The sequence below is a fragment of the Hydractinia symbiolongicarpus genome, chromosome 7 (genome assembly GCF_029227915.1).
Source record: "Hydractinia symbiolongicarpus strain clone_291-10 chromosome 7, HSymV2.1, whole genome shotgun sequence".
NCBI lineage: Eukaryota > Metazoa > Cnidaria > Hydrozoa > Anthoathecata > Hydractiniidae > Hydractinia > Hydractinia symbiolongicarpus.
The window spans coordinates 3,692,183-3,711,949 of record NC_079881.1 but is presented as its reverse complement, the minus strand read 5'-3'; the positions used below and the strand labels follow the sequence as shown (position 1 = coordinate 3,711,949).

The following is a 19,767-nucleotide window of genomic DNA, read 5'->3' as shown; positions in this document are numbered from 1 at the left end:
TTTACATACTACGCAGTTATTTTATCTTTTTAAAAAAGAAAAAAAAAGTAAAAATAGTTACCACGATGAGATTCGAACACACGACGACTCCCGTGTCGGTGCTCAGAGAGGCAAAAATTTCTATTCTTGTAGGACACATTTGCGTTTTAATACAAGCTCACGAGCTTGTAAATATCGGTGCCGGCAAAACTTGTCAAGATCACAGTGCTGGTCCAATCCACAATTTTTTTGGTATGAGCTAAGTTTTAGGCTGTTCAGTTATGAGATGTTATGAGTGGGATATATCAAGTGAACTAAAAGAAGGGAGCTCTAAATTATAAGTTGTTTTGTGTTAGTAACAATCGCCGCAGATTATTTCCGTGAAGATCAATTTAGCCAGAACCCCCTCCCTCAATGGGGTGTTATTCTCCTGTGTCTCCTCCTGGTCAGAATATCACGTGGTACCACTTTCAGTTGAGGGATTAAACAAGAACTAAAAAAGTCTCTAAATTAAAATAAAGCTAAATTAGGAAAAACACACCTAAACTATGACATGTGACAGATTTGAAGTTAGAAAAAAAAATTCTACATAAAATTCAGCCGCTATTTTATGAAGAGGTGACTGAGTGAAAATGTGTTTTTCCTCAAATCATGATGGCTACCCTTAAAAATACAGACCTGTAATACACCTTTACGATAATTCAATTGTACATGCGTACCTACGGCTCTCCATCGTTTCACAATATCGGAAAAAAGAAAAAAAAGGAGGTAAAAATCGTGTTTTTATGAGAGTTTGTTAGTGACAAAAGCATGTTTTCTCCAGTTTTTTAACTTCTGTCATATCAATTTCTTTCAAATTTTCAGGAAACCTTAATAATAATAAGATACAACTTATGTGTACTTTTTATTAAAAATCAAAGCACGGCAAAAAAAGTTATCACGAAAAAACGTGTTTTCTCATTAATAAACTCTTATAAAAGTGTGATGTTTACCTCCTCTGATCGCTAAATATATATGCTGCGATGAAGTGTTAGTTTCCCTGAATTATCGTAAAGGTGTATTGGTTTAAAAGTGTCTTGTGAAATTTGCTGTCCGGGAGAATATAAACCTGTAATTGGTTTATGTATCACGTGACATTTGCCGACCAGGAGAATTAAGGGTGTGAAGCCATTCCATTGAACTTTTTACTTTAAGGCAAAATAGGGTGAAAACTGATCTTATTTCCTGCATGGGTAACTGGGGGCAACCTCGGACCGAAATTGGATTAATTCTCTGAAGGTTATCATCCCACCGATTTAGGAACTGCTGAGTTGATGAAGTCATCAGAAAACCTTTAAACACCAAAAGATAAGGATTTCAAAATTTATTCATGCTTAATATGTATTTACTTATCTATATAATATGATGTTTTATAAAATTATTTGTCACAGAAAAATTCAGCTACCAAGCTAGCATAGCTACCATAAAGACTTCACATAATATATATTGTCATTGTTATGTGATTATCTAAACTTGCTACATAACCTTTCCGAAGCTGTTCTAGCCTGATCAAAGGTGTGTAAACAAGACATCCTGATTTTAAAAGCTTGTTCTGTTTCAGGAGGCTTCATCCTGGTTCCATCCTGGTTCAAGATATTTTAAAATGGGATTACAAACTCACTTTAAAAATATATATCTGAAAAAGTGTTTTTAATTTTTTGTATGAATTTTAATTCTTCTCAAACTCATTTTGAGATTAAGCAGGTAAAGCATTAGAATAGAGAACACAAAAAGTTCCTTTGTTAAAGATTTTTCAAAGCTGTTCACGTTAAATATTTAGGAACAATTTTCCTAAAAAACGTGCAAAAAAAAGTTCTTATGTGCAACAGAAATTTTATCTGATTTATTATAGATCATGCAAGATGGTTTAATTGATCTGGATGTACACAGTTTCCAGCCAGTATTGTTTTTTAACTTTATTATTTGCACAAAAATATTAGTTGGAACTTGCTTTTCGCAAGTCCCTTACGCTAAAACAATAGCCTCTGTTGGGCGTAAGGGGCAATTCCTGCCTCAAAATCTTTTGAGGCAGGAATCCCTTTATATTAATTATATTTTTCTAGATCAATGGATATGTTACCTAAGTGATATTCCTTATTTAACAGAATATTATTTTATGTATATAAATGACTTAAAAACAGATTTAATATTGAATATCATTATTAGTGACCATTCAACTTTGTGAAATTTAATTTTCATTTATATTGTTTGTTCTACAAGTAGTTACAAAGTTTAATCCACTACGACTTGTTGAAACTCTTAGCTTTGCAGATTTGCTGAAAACAGCATTTTCTGTGCAGCCTACAGGCATAAGCAATTTTTGTTACTAATTTTGCCATTGTGAAAAATTATTTTAAGATCACACATGCATAGTGAACACACCCTTATACCTAATTAGCTATTAAACAAAATAATTGGTTTATTATGTAATGATGAACAGTCAGTAAGGGAAGATAATAAATTACAATATAATAATAGCTTAATTAGGGTGTAATTAATAATAATTACTGAAGTTGTTAACCTATTATCTTTGGTAAGATTTTCTAATATTCTTCAGTAATTTTTCTCTAATCTCAATCCAACTTTCTATATTACTAAAAATTGCATGAATGTAGTAAAGAATTTGCCTATATTAACTACTTGTGGAGATGGAATTGTCATAAAATTTGTTATCTTGCCTCAGAATATTTTGTAAAGGCTTGTAGGCTATTGTCTGTGGTGGTCAATAAGTGCCAAACCATAAGAAATATTTAATTTGTTAAGGAAATCAAAAATCCACCTTGGGACCCTTCCCCTTTAGATTTGCAAATGATGCATCATGAAATACAAGGAGCTTAGCTTTTTCCTTGTTTCCAACTTTTCCTGGATTTCAATTCCACAGGTTCACACTTCGCCCTTTGTAACATTTGTTGGCTCTTCGCCTATCTGCAACAGTGATAAACATTCGAGGACATGTCTGTGTAGCTAATCAATTTAATCGTCCAATAAATACTCTCAAATCATATTTTTGTTTTTTATTCAATAATTCATCTTTATCTTTGTGTTTATGTTGAGTAATTTAATCTTTTGAATGAATCTTGTGACACAATAATGATGTTGTATTTTCTTTTCATCAAATCAAACCAAAAGGCTGTGTTGTTTAAAGTACCATTTTAAAGGTCTGATGCAATGGTCAAATTACAAGGAGTTTACCTTGCAAAGAGGCAGCTTTATTGTCTAGAGAGTAACTATCCCATTCTTTGCAAGCTAAGATTGACACCATCAAATGTAACTATTTCTTTGTGAGTGTTGGAGACTGTGGACTGTTTTTTAAAACTCTTCAAAACCTCTTGCCACCAATCTAACTTTCACAACCTTGCCCATCGACATTCTTCTCTGTCAAAATCAATAGTGCTAACACAACTTTAATTTTTATCATTGACTTCATTAAAACCCTTTTTTAATTTAGTTAATCAATTCCTTCTCCTTGCCAATGTTGGTCTCTTTTTCACCAGCTTTATTCAAGACTATCAAAGCCTTATCCTTTTCAGTAAAATCCCATTATTCAACCTTTCACCATCTAAATTCTTAACAATTCAAACTTTATTAACAACATTCAGCCAGTTACTAAACTTTCGCTTGCTTTACCAGCTCTTGACAGCACCTGTTTTTTAAAACAACTTCTGTATTTTATTTTATCTTTATCTTTATTTTTCACATTTGGTTTCAATATATTGTTATTGACAATTGTATTTATGTGCATCTAGTATTATCACTGTTGATAGTTGATGCTTTAGTACCTACCTCATCCTCCTCTTTCAACATTTCTCTTTCAGTTTCCTGTTTTTCTTTATTGTGGATCTCCAATTTTACATTTACATTCAATTTTTGATCTTTCAATTATAGTCTGTATTGTAACGTATGTTGATCCACACTTCATGAGAACTTGCTGACTTTCCTGTCCTACACAATGGCAGGACCTTTACAAATATCATCAGGTCTTCGTTTTTATAGTATACTTTATCTCCTGTTAGATACTTCACACCACATGAGGTTGTTTAGGTTCAAGGCTCTTCAATCTTTTCACAGGATTTAGATTTTTTAAAGGCTTCTGTTACTTCATGTAATGTATTTAAATTGTCAGTAACTACTTGACTACTTGTTCTTCCTTCTAGAGCTGGTGGATCATTCATTTTAACAACTTAAAAATTTAGATTGCTAACAAACAGTTGATTTGAACATTTTTCCTAGAATTCGTCGCAGCAACAGCCCAAGCTACGACTGTCTTTAATGAATAGTTAGGCTTGCCATCATTTTACAGATCTTATTGCTAAGTGTGAATTTATGTCGATCAACAGGTCTCTTTCTCCACTAACTCTCAGCTGCTGTTGTAACAATATTGATGTTCAAATTCTCACACATGCTATGGTAATATTTATTATAAAAATCTCCATCATTCTCTACTGAAAAATGCTCAGTTAAACCAAATATGGAAATCCAGGTCACAAAAATTTAATTAATGATAATTTCTTTACTTTTACTTTAATAACACAGGATTTATTATAATATGACCAGATGTCAAATAATCAAGAAGATGTAAGAACCAAATTTTGTTACCATACAACCATTGTTTTCAATTGATGTGGTAATGTATAAATTGCACATATCACTCCAGCAGTCATTTTCAGTCAGGTACATCAGCATTTCTCCAAAGCTGCTCCAGTTTGTCTTTTGATGGATGCTCAAACTGTTTATGCAATTTCCTTCTCTTGATTAATCTAAATTATTCATCATCAGTCAGTGGATATTTTTTAATTCCCACTCCCCTCTTCAATAATTTAAATGCAGTAATGTCTGGTGGAACTAAATTAATTAAATGTTCTTGTGCCAGAATTTAAACACTGTTGATTTCAGAATCTATAATTTACTAAAAAGTCTTTGTCGGTAACTTTTGTTGTTATGCAAACATATTAAGCCAAGCAGGTATATGGTCACATGTTTTGATTTCCTTACCATCTTCAGATTTAAATATTGTTGATGAAGTCTCTTCTTTATGGAGCATCCTCCTCTTATAGACCTTCTACATAACATTTCAACCAATTTTGCCAACAAAATGTTTTTGTGCCACCAGATTTTGTGCCATTCCAATACTGCCATAGTAATGTCTGGCCAATGAAAGTTTCCATTATTCCTTTCATAGATTCAGGATACTTCCTAGCAAAACTGTAAATACTTCCACATATGTGCTAAAAATTAGCAAAAAATTGACTAATACCTATATTGATGAATATCTAAATTAATTAGTTCAAATAGCTTGTCAGTAGGAGTAATAAAATCCTTTTTATTTTATTTTGATTTTGTTCAATTAAGTTGTTGCTTAGGTTTCTTTTAAAAACAATTTGTAGGTATCCATAGCAATTAGAATTTCATATCATGGTTTATTAAGGTTTTAAACTAATGTATTTAAACTTTATTTGAGCATGTGATTGTTTTATATTTGTATCCCTTTAGTTAATGGAATTGTAAGTGTATAAGTTGTTTTGGCTTGCTTGTTTTTACTGATTTTATGCATAAATACTTTCACTTGTAAATTGGATTGCTTGTATTGCATAAGCATTACACGTCATAAGATGATCTGTGCGTGTAGGTTTCGCACAAACTTTAATAGCTGTTTGGAAATGCTATGGTTCACTTTTGTTTACTTTTTATTTTGAGAAGCTATGATTATTAACAATTTTGATAAAAAGTAATTGCTCTGATAAGTCACATTAAAATATTTTATGACCTCACAATAGTTTCTTCTTTATAATGTAGTTTAGCAGTTCTTTAATAAACATTTTGTAAAGGATAGTTTCACGTTAAAAACAGGTTTGTCTCAAACCTTATTATTGTTAATTATTCATGTCTCTGCATGGAGATGGAATTTGTAATGTCCTAATTAAAATAAAAAATAAAAATTTAGACATTTGTTAAAGTACATTGGTTTTTAAAAGTGTGTTAAGTCATAAGAAACAACACGTATACCATGTTTTTTATGCATTTCCATTATAACAACAAGAGCCAGGTTAGACTTTACGTTTCCACAACCATTTTTCATTCTAAAGTGAGATTCATGTTTAGCTATGACTTAGTAGGAAAGGTCCTTGCCAGTTGACGTCGGTCGATATTCTCCAGTATTGCCCAGTTATTATAGGGTTAGTAATTACCCTTATTTGATGCATATTTCATATTCACACACTTTAGCAATGTGAATTTTGTCTTTTAGTTAAAGTTGATTAATGTAGAGGTGATTTTCTAAAAAAGAATTTATTCTTAATAGGAGAAAATAGACATTCTTTATTGAAACGTAAGAACAAGTTTAACAATAGAAAAAAAAGTAGAAGTCATTATGGGAAAGAAACAATTTTTTCTGTTGGTACATTTGCAAAGTTGAAGTAATGTTTAATGAATTACTGTTAAATAGTCAAATGGTTAATATGGAATTTGAATCTAGCTTAGGGTTGCTTCTCTTAACCAGTGGCACATAACATCAGTTTGGAGGGGAGGTCATCTAATGTTTTGTATGGTAAAACTTTAGCCTGTACAAAACATTGAATTTTATACTGTTTTTTATAGAGGTTGGTTTAAATTAGTGATGCTTACTGTTGGTTTCTACCCTTATTCTTTCTAGGCAAGGACATAACTCTTTTTTGCTTAACAAATTTCATGCTTTTGATGATGTCAAAGGAAAAGTGTTGAAATAAGCAAATATTTGTAATAAAATTCGCCATCTAAATGTATTTTAATATATATATTTTATTAAAAATAAAATGTAAAAGCTTTTCGGCTTACGCCATCATCAGTACATAAAATTATGTACTGATGATGGAGTAAGCCGAAAAGCTTTTACATTTTATTTTTAATAAAATATATATATATTAAAATAAGCAAATGATTATTGTCTTTGCTTTGTTTCTTTCATGACATACTTTGACTGTGCCAAATTGTTTCCATTGGTAACACCTACTGAATTGGAGAATCACTATGGTTACCCATACAGAAGAAGATAATCAGTTTTTATCTATTTTTGTCAAATTTATAAGTACAGCCCGCGTAATTCAGCATTTTAAGTGTCAGCAATTGTTGTCACAATTTCCGCACTTACTAGAACACTACGTTAGCTTTATCAGTCAGGTCTGCAAATTTTGTTGTGTCTTGTTCTCAATGTAGGCTTTTAATTTTAGCCTAATGTTTTATTTTGTTCCTGAAATGCGAGTTTTTATGTTTTAGCTTTTTTTTTACTGGAGAAAAGTATTGTATATCTTCAATATAAATAAAAAACTATAAAATAATATACAATAAAAAACACCAGTTTAAATGCATAAATATAAATAAATGTTTTAGCAAATGTTTTACTCACCTCTAAGCATAAAAAGGTAAGGTATGGCTGTACCAGCCTTGGCTTAATACTCAATTTTAAATTTGGGACTTTCTCTAAGAAATAAATGTATTTACTGACTGATTTGAATTCGGGTTGTGCTCTGAGACATTTTTTTGCATCTAAGATTTCGTATTAAGGAAACTCAGTTTCAGTATCCGAAGAAAACTAAGTTTGCTAGGCTAATTATTTGTAAGCCAATTTCTGACCTTAGTTGCTTTTAGTTATATTTTTTCTCTATGCAGAGTTCATTAATTTGTGGTTTTGAATGTTTTTTTTGTTTATTTTTTAGAGATAATAGTATAATATATTAAAACATCGAGAGAAAGAAGTGAGGATTGATTTTAAAGTACACAAAGGTATGTTTAGAACTTGCATAAAATGTATGTTTGTTTGTGTTCAGTCCTGTCAATTATGAACAATTATTTGCAGCCTGATGTTAATGAGCAAGGAAAATGAAGTTGTAATGTTACTCGCATAACAAAAAAGATTATCTACGAGAACATTATCACATCATATATATACAATTAAAATTTGCTGGCACTAAATGTAACAGAAACAAAAACACAATTTATTACTTTTTTTTTACGACCAAAACAGGCATATTTGTAATAAATTATGTATGCATTTTTACAACTCTAGAACTGAAAATACTAAGTCTAAAAAACCCACAAATGTCATTTTCTTAAAAAGAAAAGACGGGGAGACAATGATGTCATTAACAACTGTTTTGCTTGCGAACAGACATTTGAATGTGCCATGTGTCATTTTTTAAATGTCCTATACCATATAAATAATGTATCTTACTTGCTTTTTCAAAGGGTGAACTATATTTTTAGACATATACTTAAAAGCAAAAAGACAACAATAAAATAACACACAAGCTATGTATCACCTGACACACTAGTGTCAGCTTCAGCGAACTGCTTTTTCCAGCGTCTGAAACACTCAGCTGTTATAACAATTATTAATATTATTGACATATTTGTGGATTCAAAAACACGTATCTGAAACTGAAAGCATGCTGAGTTATTTACCACATCTTAAGTTTCATCTATATATTTATTTATTTATACAATGGCCACATACTGTACCAGGTTTTGTGAATGGGTTTTCTTTATGGATTTCCAAAGACACTTTAGTTTCATGGACGCTTGGTTAAGGAAGTTGTACAAGACTTGTGCTATAGTTGTATTAGTAAAGTTTTCAGATGCAGTTTGCATAATGCAATTATTTTGAAAACTTAATTACAATAAAATTTAAAGAATTATGTCGTTAGTAAACTCTCCAGAGGTTGTGGAGGAATTGAAATTTAAGGTACTCCACTTGTTTTTGTCTAAATATATTTTCCTTTTTTCATTACACTACATATAACTTTGAATATGACCATTACAAATCTAAATGTATGCACCCAAATTTTGTAAGAAAATTATTGTAACACTGGTGTGGATAGGGTGCAGACATAGCAGTGGGTGCATATTAAAAATGCGAAACAGGTCTGCATTTAATTAGCAAAAAAATTTTTCCATCACCACCTTTAAAATGAGCTCAAAATAATACCACTTTGACATGGAAATCCTTTTTTTTCCGTACCATTATATATCCCATTAACCCCCTTCTCCTCCTTAAACTACTTACTAATAAGCCTCTACCTTGGAATAAGCCTCTACCTTGAAATAAGCCCCTACCTTGGAATAAGCCCCTACCTTGAAATAAGCCCCTACCTTGGAATAAGCCCCTACCTTGGAATAAGCCCCTACCTTGGAATAAGCCCCTACCTTGGAATAAGCCCCTACCTTGGAATAAGCCCCTACCTTGGAATAAGCCCCTACCTTGGAATAAGCCCCTACCTTGGAATAAGCCCCTACCTTGGAATAAGCCTCTACCTTGGAATAAGCCCCTACCTTAAAATAAGCCCTACCTTGGAAACTTGGAATAAGCCTCTACCTTAGAATAAGCCCCTACCTTGGAATAAGCCCCTACCTTGAAATAAGCCCCTACCTTGGAATAAGCCCCTACCTTGGAATAAGCCCCTACCTTGGAATAAGCCCCTACCTTGGAAAAAGCCTCTACCTTGGAATAAGCCCCTACCTTGAAATAAGCCCCTACCTTGGAATAAGCCCCTACCTTGAAATAAGCCCCTACCATGGAACCTTGGAATAAGCCCCTACCTTGGAATAAGCCCCTACCTGGGAATACGCCCCTACCTTGGAATAAGCTCCTACCTTAGAATAAGCCTCTACCTTGGAATAAGTCCCTACCTTGGAATAAGCCTCTACCTTGGACTAAGTCCCTACTTTTGAATAAGCCTTTCCGGGTATATCAGAGTTGAGTACAGTACTTGTTTAGAGAAAAAAAATTTCTGAAAATACATATTCATCATCATCATTCATCATTCTCGGTTAACGTCCGTTTTCCATGCTAGCATGGGTTGGACGGGGTATATTAATGACCCTCTTCCAATCTGATCTAGACTGTGTTAGATCTAAACTCAACTTCCTCTGTATCAAGTCTGTCCTTATAACCTCCTGTCAAGTCTTTCTCGGTCTGCCTCTGGCCTTTGCCCCAGAAACTATCAAGTCAATATTGCATATTTTTTATGTATGTACCTAGCTATCTGCTACTGAGTGACAAAAGTTAACTAAAAGCATTTAAACGTTTTAAAGTATAGTTTTGCTTTTGGATCTAATAGTTTTGTTTAACATTTTTGAGTTATTGTTTTGTGATATTGTATAAATAATTAATCTTTGATAATCTTACAGCTTCTAATTTATTAACCCCTCCTTAATTCCCCCTTTTTAAAAGTCCTCAACTCAACATAATTTCTGAGAGAAATGCAGCCTTGGGGCAATAGTTGATTTGTGGGATTTGTGCAGAGGTTAAAGTATTAATATCTAAAGAATGTTAAAATGTGTTTTAAAATATTTTAGAATAATTTCCCTGATTTTATTGCTTTTCTCTCTGACATCACAAAAATATTGCCAGTATCAACAAACATTTACTTAGTTTTCCGTACTACAATTGTGCAACATTTACTGCCGTATTTTTAGACGGACCTTACGGAACAAGGATAAGAACAATTATGTGCTTCTATCATTCATTAAACCGTTATAGAGAAGCCCACGTTTTCATTGCTTCTCTCACACAAAAACAATTTTTTTCAGTTGTTTATATCAGTAAAGCAATGAATTTATAATTTTTATACTGATGTAGTACTGCATGCGTATATCTTATTGTTTTTCATTTTTCTTTTAATTTGTCATTTTGGAAGTTTAAAGGAGCATTTAAATACTTCTTAGTATTGACAAAGCCTTTAATGTTTTTAACATGTTTTAAAGTTGTTAATGTATAAAAAATCGTGCTTATAAAAGGTGTTTTATAGACTATCTGTGAAAATACAAGTTTTTTAACTGAAGGTGGAACTGATTTTAGGTGCAATGCACATATTGACGTCTTTCCACATATTTATTTATTCAAAACAATGTTGTCGTTTTTCTTTATGGTGTATCACTCTCATATGTCACAATATTAAATTTTCAAAGCTCTGTATAATATAATGACAGAGGGAATTTTTTTTTTAAAAAAACCATAATTTTAATAATTATTAGTAATTAAAATGTCTTCAAGTTTGTATCAAAAGTGAAAGCATGAGATATTAACGTACATAGTTCCTAGAAAATTGATAATGTGATGATTCGTCACGATATACTTTTAAAGGGAGGACAAATTTTGATATTTTTTGTAATTTTAATATATTGTTTTATTAGAATGTATCTTTATGATAAAGTTCAACACTGATTGGAAACTTACTAAGCCAGCTACTCAAAGAACTTTGATTTTTGTTTTTCTTTGTTACCATTTTTCCAGAGATGACAGTCAACGTAAGTTGTTTTTTCTTTTCAGTTTTCTGGAAACCATATCATGACGTCTGAACAATGTAAACAAAGACTTTTGGAGTTACTAAAGGTTCCAGGAAATGAGAAATGTGCAGATTGCAGTGCAACAGGTGAGTGAGGCCATATGCACAACAAAATTTTAGGTGAGCGTATTCCCCATTAAATCTTTCATGGACTAACGATCAGTTAATTAGGTACAAAACAAACAAAATGAATGGAATGAAATAGGGTGAAGACTTCTAAGGTGATTCGAAACTAGCAATTATAAATCTATAATTTTTACATATAATTTTACATATAATTATTTGCAGAATGGTATAGTGGTAGATTTTAAGAATGGTTTTATTTCAGTTCCTCCTCCAGACTTCATCTCATTAAATCTTGGATTATTTGTATGCATAAAATGTAGCGGTGTTCATAGAAGTCTGGGTACGAGATATTCATCCATTAAATCAATACATTTAGACACGTTTGATACAGAGAAATGCAATGTAAGCATTTTAACTTCTTGAGTTTTATCGTTGCAATTGAATGTTATTTTAGTCAGTACATAAAGCTTATTTATTTTTGTGAGGATTTATTTTTGCTGACTTTGCAGCATTTTTCTTTTTCAGCTAAATTATATGTGCTCACATCTCAAAAAATTTGTTGTCCATAAAACTAAATTTGCACTTTTTTTTTGCACAACTAACGAAACAAGCAATTGGTGTATGTATCATTCCTAAGAATTAATGTCAAAAAATCAGCCAAAAGAACCTGGCACTGCAAAATTAAATATGCCTAGAGAGAATTTTTAATCCGGTCAACACTATTCCACATAAAGAACCTCAAATCATCATCCTCAAAATAAAAGTCACACAAATAATAATTATTTATTATGGGTTACTTATTTAGCTTGTTTTAAAATTGTTTGTTGTAGGCTATGGAAAGAATGGGAAATGCTTTAGGTGCTAGGAAATGGGAACACTCTGTACCAGATTGTTGGCCACCAGTTTCAAAATCTGATTACGAGTGAGTTTTTTTAAGTAATTGTATAATAATTTTGGTCTTTCTCTGCGAATATGTTGTCCAGCGATCAATTTTTAAAATTTCAAACACTGTAACAAATATACGGTTTCTTGTAGCAGGGACAGCCGTGGGGTGGCGCGCGAGCACATGCTACATCCAGGAATCCGATACATACTGTCTTGTGTTGTACATATTTTTTTTAAGATAGGATGACTAATGATATGATTTAAGCTGGTGATCCTGTAAACAGATATTGCTGTTTTGGATAGCAGCGGAGATTATGGAGCTAGACACCGTTAGATTTATTTTATAAGTTGCCTCAAGCAGAACTTAAACTCCATGAAAGTATTTGTGCGAGATTTGCATAATTTTTTTTGTCAACTGGCTAGAGCCATACAGCACGACTGAGCTAGAAGCACGGTGTGGCACATTCAGTATGCTAATTACAACCCTCGACCACACCACGCCTTAAACAATTCCTCCTAAACAAAACTAAGTTAAAGTCTTGCAACTATTTATTTTTTAGAGATCTAATAGAACAGTGGATTAAAGCAAAATATGAGAGACAGGAATTTGTCGACGGTGCAGGCGCGTGTAAACAGTCATACGCTAATGGTAAGGCTCTCTTAAACATTTTTTGCAATATCTTCAAAGGCTGTAAATGGTATTGTTTATTGAAATAGGTGGATGATGCTTGAAAGTCTGGAATTTGAATAGAAAATATATGAGAATGCTTTCATTTCTTTATTGGAATCACAATTAAGTATATAGGATCAATGTTACTTAAATGGAAGCTTTGGTTGTATTAAGACTCCCATTGCAGGTTTTTCATTGATAGCAGCACTCACAATGTTTGAGGAGGCTATCTTGAGTAAATTATTATGGTAAAAATTAAACAGAGCAACCATGCCTTGAACTAATCTCTACCGATGCCATCTCTTCTATAAGATTGCTGAATGTATCCTTGATTGGGTGTTTTCTAACTTATTCAGACATGTCAATCCTACGCGTTTTAACCGTGTGTGCATAAGATACTTTTTTGTTGTATTGATAAAACAGTTAAACCAGGGGGTCAAATGTCAGGGATATCTTATACCTGATAATATACTGGTCAATGAAAATTTTATGTTTTCTTTTTCTTTTGTAGTTGTGTTAACCCGTTTTTATGTTAAAATGATTTCTTTCTTCTTTTATGCCAGATCGTGGAGGTATAATTATTTATTTCTACCTCCATGGCGAGATGTACTATGGGTGAAATTTTAGCAAAAAAAACTTTGTTTGAAATACGACACAAGATCAGAAGTACAGTTATCTTTAGTTATATAATTTTCGACTTGTAACTTAATTTAGTACCTAAAAGTAAAGGTAGCAGGAATTGGAGAAGGCTAAAAAGATCATAAAAAACGATAAATTTAGACAATATTAATTAGATCGTTAACAAAGAGCCCAGAGTTTTAATGCGATATTCCTAAAAATAATTTCGCAATTTTTTGATCTCATCTGCAAAATCCTTATGAAATATACCAAAGTCACCCATTCGCGAAAATCTTCTGAAAAGACACTTAAATCCCATTTATCGCAAAATTTAATTTTGTTCGTATAAACTGTTTAGGAATTCAAGTTCTTTTAGTAAATTTTTTTTGAACATTAAGGAGAGTCAGACCTAAACCCTTGAAATTTCTGTGAATCTATTAAAATACTTTTTCGATTTTCGGCAGGATCAAAATATGGCTGGATGTTAAAAAAAGAAAAAAAGTCAAAAAATTGGAATAAGCGTTTCTTTGTGTTATCTTCACAGCAAGGTTATTTATGCTACTTCATACGACAAGAGGTATGCTATTCTTTTTCGCTGTCGTCGCTTTTGTTGTTGGGTTGCAGACATGATACAATAAGCAATATATCGTGAAAATATTTGACATTACATTAGTTACATATGAAAGTTATGTTGTAGGAAGCTGAACCCAAGCAAAGGATTCACATCAGTCAGGTTAACGTGATGTTGTTAGCCGATGACATCACACACAGAAAACACAGCATGCTCATCACCTTTCCCATACATCGTAATGGATACTCTAAACAGCGACATATTTACACATATACAGAATCGAGCTTTGTAAGTAACATTCAAATAAACAATGGCTGCATGTTTATGCTTTTTATTTATTTATCGATTGGTTGATTCATTGATTGATTCGATTTGATTTGATTGATCATTATTGATCATTATTGATCATCATTATTGATCATTATTACAGGATCGTCAGTAAAATCCTCCTAGGTAACACTAAATGTAAACATTCAGGTTCAGATTTGCGATTGTTTAAAAAAATTGATTTCAGCACGGCAGGGTTACTGGACACCACACCTTTTGTGAATAAGCCTTTCATTGGATTTCAAAGTTTAACTCATTAATTAACACACCGTCGTGCGAAAATATGGTCATTCCCTTTTTGTAAAGGTAATCAAGATAAGGCATTGCTCTTTGATTGCAAGTACCATAATCCATTGCTTTTCACCATTAATATAATTAATATAAAGTGTTCGCATTTGAAAATTTTGTTTCTCAATCAGTGTTTTTTACCAATATTTTTTGCAATAAAGTTCCCCCTATAACTTCTCTTCATTTTTTGCTTATAGGAAACGATAGATTGGTATTTAGCTATAAGAGCCGCTAGATTAATTTTTTTGCAACCATTCTTGTATGGCGTGGAAAAACCCGTAGTAAGTGTAACTTATTTTTAAAGAAGTTGTTAATGAAAAGGCCTTTCGTATATTTTGACATTAGGTCATGAAATGAAAGGGAAAAGAGATGCAAAGATATTCTTTCTTTGGAAAACAAGTTTAGAGATTTTGATTTTATTTTTTTGTAAAAGAGATACAAATAAATTGTAAAAGAAATATTTCGTTATTTTAAATGTTGCGGTAAAAAACAACAACAAAAATTACTCGCGCAAAAATCACTTTTTGATGTATTTTTCTCTTTTTTATAGGTGGAACATTTATTAACGAGACGTTACCTTAAAATGGGATATTTACATAAAACGGGATCAAAGGTTAGAGAGCGTTTATTTAATACAATCGATTCGATCACTATCAATTTATTGCCCGTTCCAGGATATTATTGCACTAATAAACGGAAAACTCGAGTGTTTATAGGGTCTCTATATATATTGGTCATTTCTGTATCTCAGCAATTAAAGATTTTCATCTTTGTGAAAACTAATTATATAGAAAAAAAAAATTGATTTTGGTTTCTTTTTCTCCAGTCTTCTTGTCAAAAATTTAAGATCTACGGAACGAGCTATCATTTTTTTAATTACATGCCTCACACGGAAGACGGTATGGTTCAACAGCTTATGCGCCATTTCCTTTTTTTTTCAGAGTGGTGATGGATGGAAAAAGCGTTTTGTTTGTATAGACACACATCGGTTTTGTTACTTCGAAAAAGCTTTGGTAAGAATCTTTCTATTATGCTTATCTTTTTTCAATTTCTACTAAGCGACACTGGGTTAAGGTTGAATACCTTGAAATATTGATATTTTTAAAAACTTTTCTATGTATATATGTTACATCGTCATGTATGACTCATTGTGTTTGCAATCTTGTAAATGCTATCCTCCCCGAACGTTTGGGAATGCTATTTTGGTGGTCCTTTTTACATTTGCTATTGTTGTGCCTAGGGATTGTCACTTGAATCTGTATGCATCAGCAGTTGAAGATGTTAAAATTTAAAAAATTCTAGTGTGTGTACAGTGCTGTATACGCACTTGTGATAATTTATTTTATTTTAGAAGGAAACTATGCCATAGTTACAAGGCTATTCCACGTAGACACTATGTGCTAGTTTTAAGGCTGTATACACACTTGTGTTTATTTAGTTTTAGAAATCATTCCATAGTTACAAGGCTATTCAAGTAGACAATATGCCTTGGTGTAAGGCTGTACACAAACTTGTAATTTGGTTATGCTATAGTATTTCTATACAAGACCATACAAGGCCATAGACTCCATACTTATTCTAAACTGCAGCTACCAGTGAATTAAACCTCAATGTTATGCTTTTTTTGAGTAATATAACCAACGTCAAAATTGAAAAATCCAGTAGCTAAACAACCGCCCTCCAACTCGCCCAACCACCCTCCCTGAAACCCGCCCACTACCCGTTTCAACGCCATAAGACTACTGATTCGTTTTTTTCTTTTTCTTTGGTAGGATGCTGAGCCACTAGGCGAAGTTGACATTGAGTCCTACAATATGAATTGTTTTGCCATGGAAGGTATTGAAGGGAACCATCCCAATGCGCCCTCGAAACATTGTTTTATGGTTCATTCGCAAATCGTCCAGAAAGGGCGCAACCCTGTTTTCAATTTCTGTGCAGAAAGTCGAGAAGAAATGTTGGCTTGGCTTGCAGCTTTTAGGAAAGCAATGAAGAAACTGGAATGGCTTGACCCTATCAGTGATAAATCACAAAGGATTTCAATACTATCAAATTTCTCTTCTCGCTGTTTATCAGATGCATAGACCGGGACCCGATTTTCCGAAAATTGTAGACGAAGTAGATGTAACGGTGTAAGGTGGAGCCGCGTACCTGTTAGGTTACATGATGGACTATCCAGGAAAGATGGCAACCATAACTGTCAAGTGATTGGAGCAGATACGAAGAGAGTGTGGAAAAAGTCTGCGCCGTTTTTTTTTCTATAATATTTTTATATTTATTTTTATATTAACATATGGGCTAAATTTATTTTTGTAGTTAGCATTTCTTTGGACTATCTCGTTGGATGACTGTCACATTTAGCCTATAATATACATACCTTGGAAAAACAAGGTACATGCACTTCAGTAATATATCCATATTTCCATAAAAAGAGTGTATTTTTTTATATATAGCAAGGAAGTAATTTTCTTATATATTTTTGTTGACACCTCCCTGGTTTTTATTATCACGAAATAACAATAATTTATGCCTATGACAGCATCCACAAAGTACGTTTGCATCGAATACGAGGCTAGTGGTTCTGTCCTAAGCGTACATACATGTACGTCTGCATTTTTGCAAAGGCATGCCAATTTCATTCCTATCACTTACTGCTTAAATACGAATTAACAATAAAGAAGGTGGCTATTGAATATATACTTGCTCTTATATGCATGTGTATGCTTTCAGAACCTATTTTTACTGTTCCATTGTCGTCCGCACGCCTTGTCATATACTACCAATCTTTAGATGTCCCCTATATATGTATATATATATTTTTTACGAAGTTGTAATATTTTTCTACTAGAGTTGTACGTAATTGTTTCAAATATTAATTTAGAATATTTTTTTAGTTTGGTTTGTTTTTCTTTTTGCTACTTAATTTTTTGTTAGTTTTTCAGGTCCTTACGACAAGAAAATTAGTTCGAGATAAGCAAAGAGAATTAGATTAAAAGCACTGCAAAAGGTCCAAGGGGCGTGTTTCGGGGTTTTTCTTTGACACTGTGGCACACTGTTCTCTATCATAAAAAATATAATATAAAGGTAATATTAAACAGATGTTATCTAAAGTAAAACTTGATAGTTACTGATTTCCACCTGCGTTAGGTAAAATCTTTAAAATAATTTAGGACTAGCCAATACTCTTTACATCAACATTTAGCATTCTTATTACATTTATAGTTTTATCAAAGACGTATAGGGTGTTGTCATCTGCAAAGTTACACGGAAGAGTTGAAGGGTGAGGAACAATAAAACATGTGGTTGATAAAAATATTAAACAAAATAGGATCTAAGTACGGAACCTGTAGGAACTCCCGAAAGTACCTTAAGTCAATTGTTAAAAAGAATTATTTCCCTTTGCTTTCTATTTTTTAGATAAAAATAGACAGGTCTAACACTATGGATGCCTAGACCATACGCTTCCAGCTTTGCACCAAAAGGTCTTGAGAAAGACAATGAAAGGATTTTGACAGGTCCATAAGAATAGCATCACTTGTCCAAGCAACTTTCCCACCTCGCAGCCTATTGAGCAAAGCATGTTGAGAACTGTAGTCCTTTTGAAATCCACAGAGAAAATTAAGGTGAGGCTTCATAAAGGTGTTCAGTTGTTTTTGCGATTAGTTGCTCGAATACCTATGACAAGGCCGGTAGCAAACTAACGGGTCTATAATTGTATATTTTATGAGTTTTGGTCTTCGTTATGTTAAAAAAAACGGGGCTGCTCAATAATAAAACAGAAGAAAAAAAAATTGATTACGTAAAAAACAAAGAAGTACTAAAAAATCTTGCTGTTGAGTCTTTGTTCGGACCGAATAAGAGTTTATGAAAACTTTCCGTATTTGTTGCAGCGGTCGCTTTGGCAACATTGAGTCTATAAAAAATAATAGTTGTTAAATGAAAAAAAGTTATGAAAATTGACGAATTAGTTACCTTGGCCTAATATTATTACTTATTCACTTTTTTATAAAAACAACGAGCCTGAGATTTATTAAAAATGAGAACAAAATAAAAACAATGCTAGGCTAAAATGTTACTGCTTTTCGCTTTTTTCCAAATATGGCCTTATTTTATAGCGCGAGAAAAAAATTTAACTTCTTCGAAATTGAGAGAAAATGATGCATTTGCATAAGGGGTGAAAGAAAAAAGCCTACTTACATGACAGGAACTGATACGGGGTGTTCTGACTCTGGCTCGCTTGCAAAAATCTTCACATTTTTTCATGTTTTTCTCACAGCTAAAAACCTTAGTAGTAACATCTCCAACACTAAGTGTCGGTTTGATCACTGTACTTGCAAGGCAAACAGTGTTTCCGTATCCACATTCTGACTCACCGACATTGTATGATATTGATGTAATGGTACCAGTAAAGCATCTCAAACAATATCCTATAAAAAATTTGGTAATTATTGTTTCCATAGCATCTTGTTCCCAGGCCTTCTTCTTTTACTTTCTTATGGCAAAATCGAAACAGAAGCTTTGGTAACGAGATAGGCTTCCCAAATTTGCTTTTTGTATCAACAAAAGCGTATCTCACCTGTGTTTAGAAACAGCAAGCCAAGAACTCACAGCAGCATTCTCATATCCATGACTGCTTAAATTGAAGTCTCTGGTCTTTCAGCTAAACTTTAGGTACAATCTGAAATTGTCTTCTTTTTTGAATTTTTATAGCTTTTTTAATTTTCTTTCGTTGTGTCCTTTATTCTTCCGGTTTCGTCTGGAAATCCAAGAAAACAACAGATTATAATCACTCGACAAATATAATCGAATTTCAAAAGCGCATAACTCGTTTTTGCTGAATTTTTTGTCACATCGCAAAAGCGTCTGCTTTATTTTGTCTGCTCACATTTCGTCCAATTTTAAAATTTCCAGCTTGATGCAATAAAAGCCGACGTGGATGCGATAAAAGGACAGAAAAAAACTTTCAAAACATTTTTCGCAAAATCAAATGCTGTTTTGGATCAAAGCTCTCT

At 32.5% G+C, this 19,767-nt stretch overlaps 1 protein-coding gene across 1 annotated transcript; it reads left to right on the top strand.

Annotated features, from left to right (window-relative positions):
• The first annotated feature begins 7,681 nt into the window (after positions 1–7,681).
• On the top strand, positions 7,682–18,223 carry LOC130649055 (arf-GAP with dual PH domain-containing protein 1-like). Its single transcript, XM_057455248.1, has 11 exons — positions 7,682–7,773; positions 11,318–11,420; positions 11,662–11,801; positions 12,230–12,321; positions 12,845–12,933; positions 14,037–14,149; positions 14,270–14,431; positions 14,956–15,039; positions 15,309–15,371; positions 15,700–15,771; positions 16,531–18,223. The coding sequence occupies exons 2-11, from the start codon at positions 11,336–11,338 to the stop codon at positions 16,837–16,839; spliced, it is 1,209 nt and encodes a 402-aa protein (XP_057311231.1). The 5' UTR covers positions 7,682–7,773; positions 11,318–11,335; the 3' UTR covers positions 16,840–18,223.
• The last annotated feature ends 1,544 nt before the right edge of the window (positions 18,224–19,767 follow it).

Excerpts from the sequence above, each read along its gene's own strand:
- LOC130649055 (XM_057455248.1), top strand. The coding sequence starts at position 11,336 with ATGACGTCTGAACAATGTAAACAAAGACTTTTGGAGTTACTAAAGGTT. Across the intron at positions 12,322-12,844 it reads GTTTCAAAATCTGATTACGA|AGATCTAATAGAACAGTGGA; the intron begins GTGAGTTTTTTT and ends TTTATTTTTTAG. Across the intron at positions 15,772-16,530 it reads GTTACTTCGAAAAAGCTTTG|GATGCTGAGCCACTAGGCGA; the intron begins GTAAGAATCTTT and ends TTTCTTTGGTAG.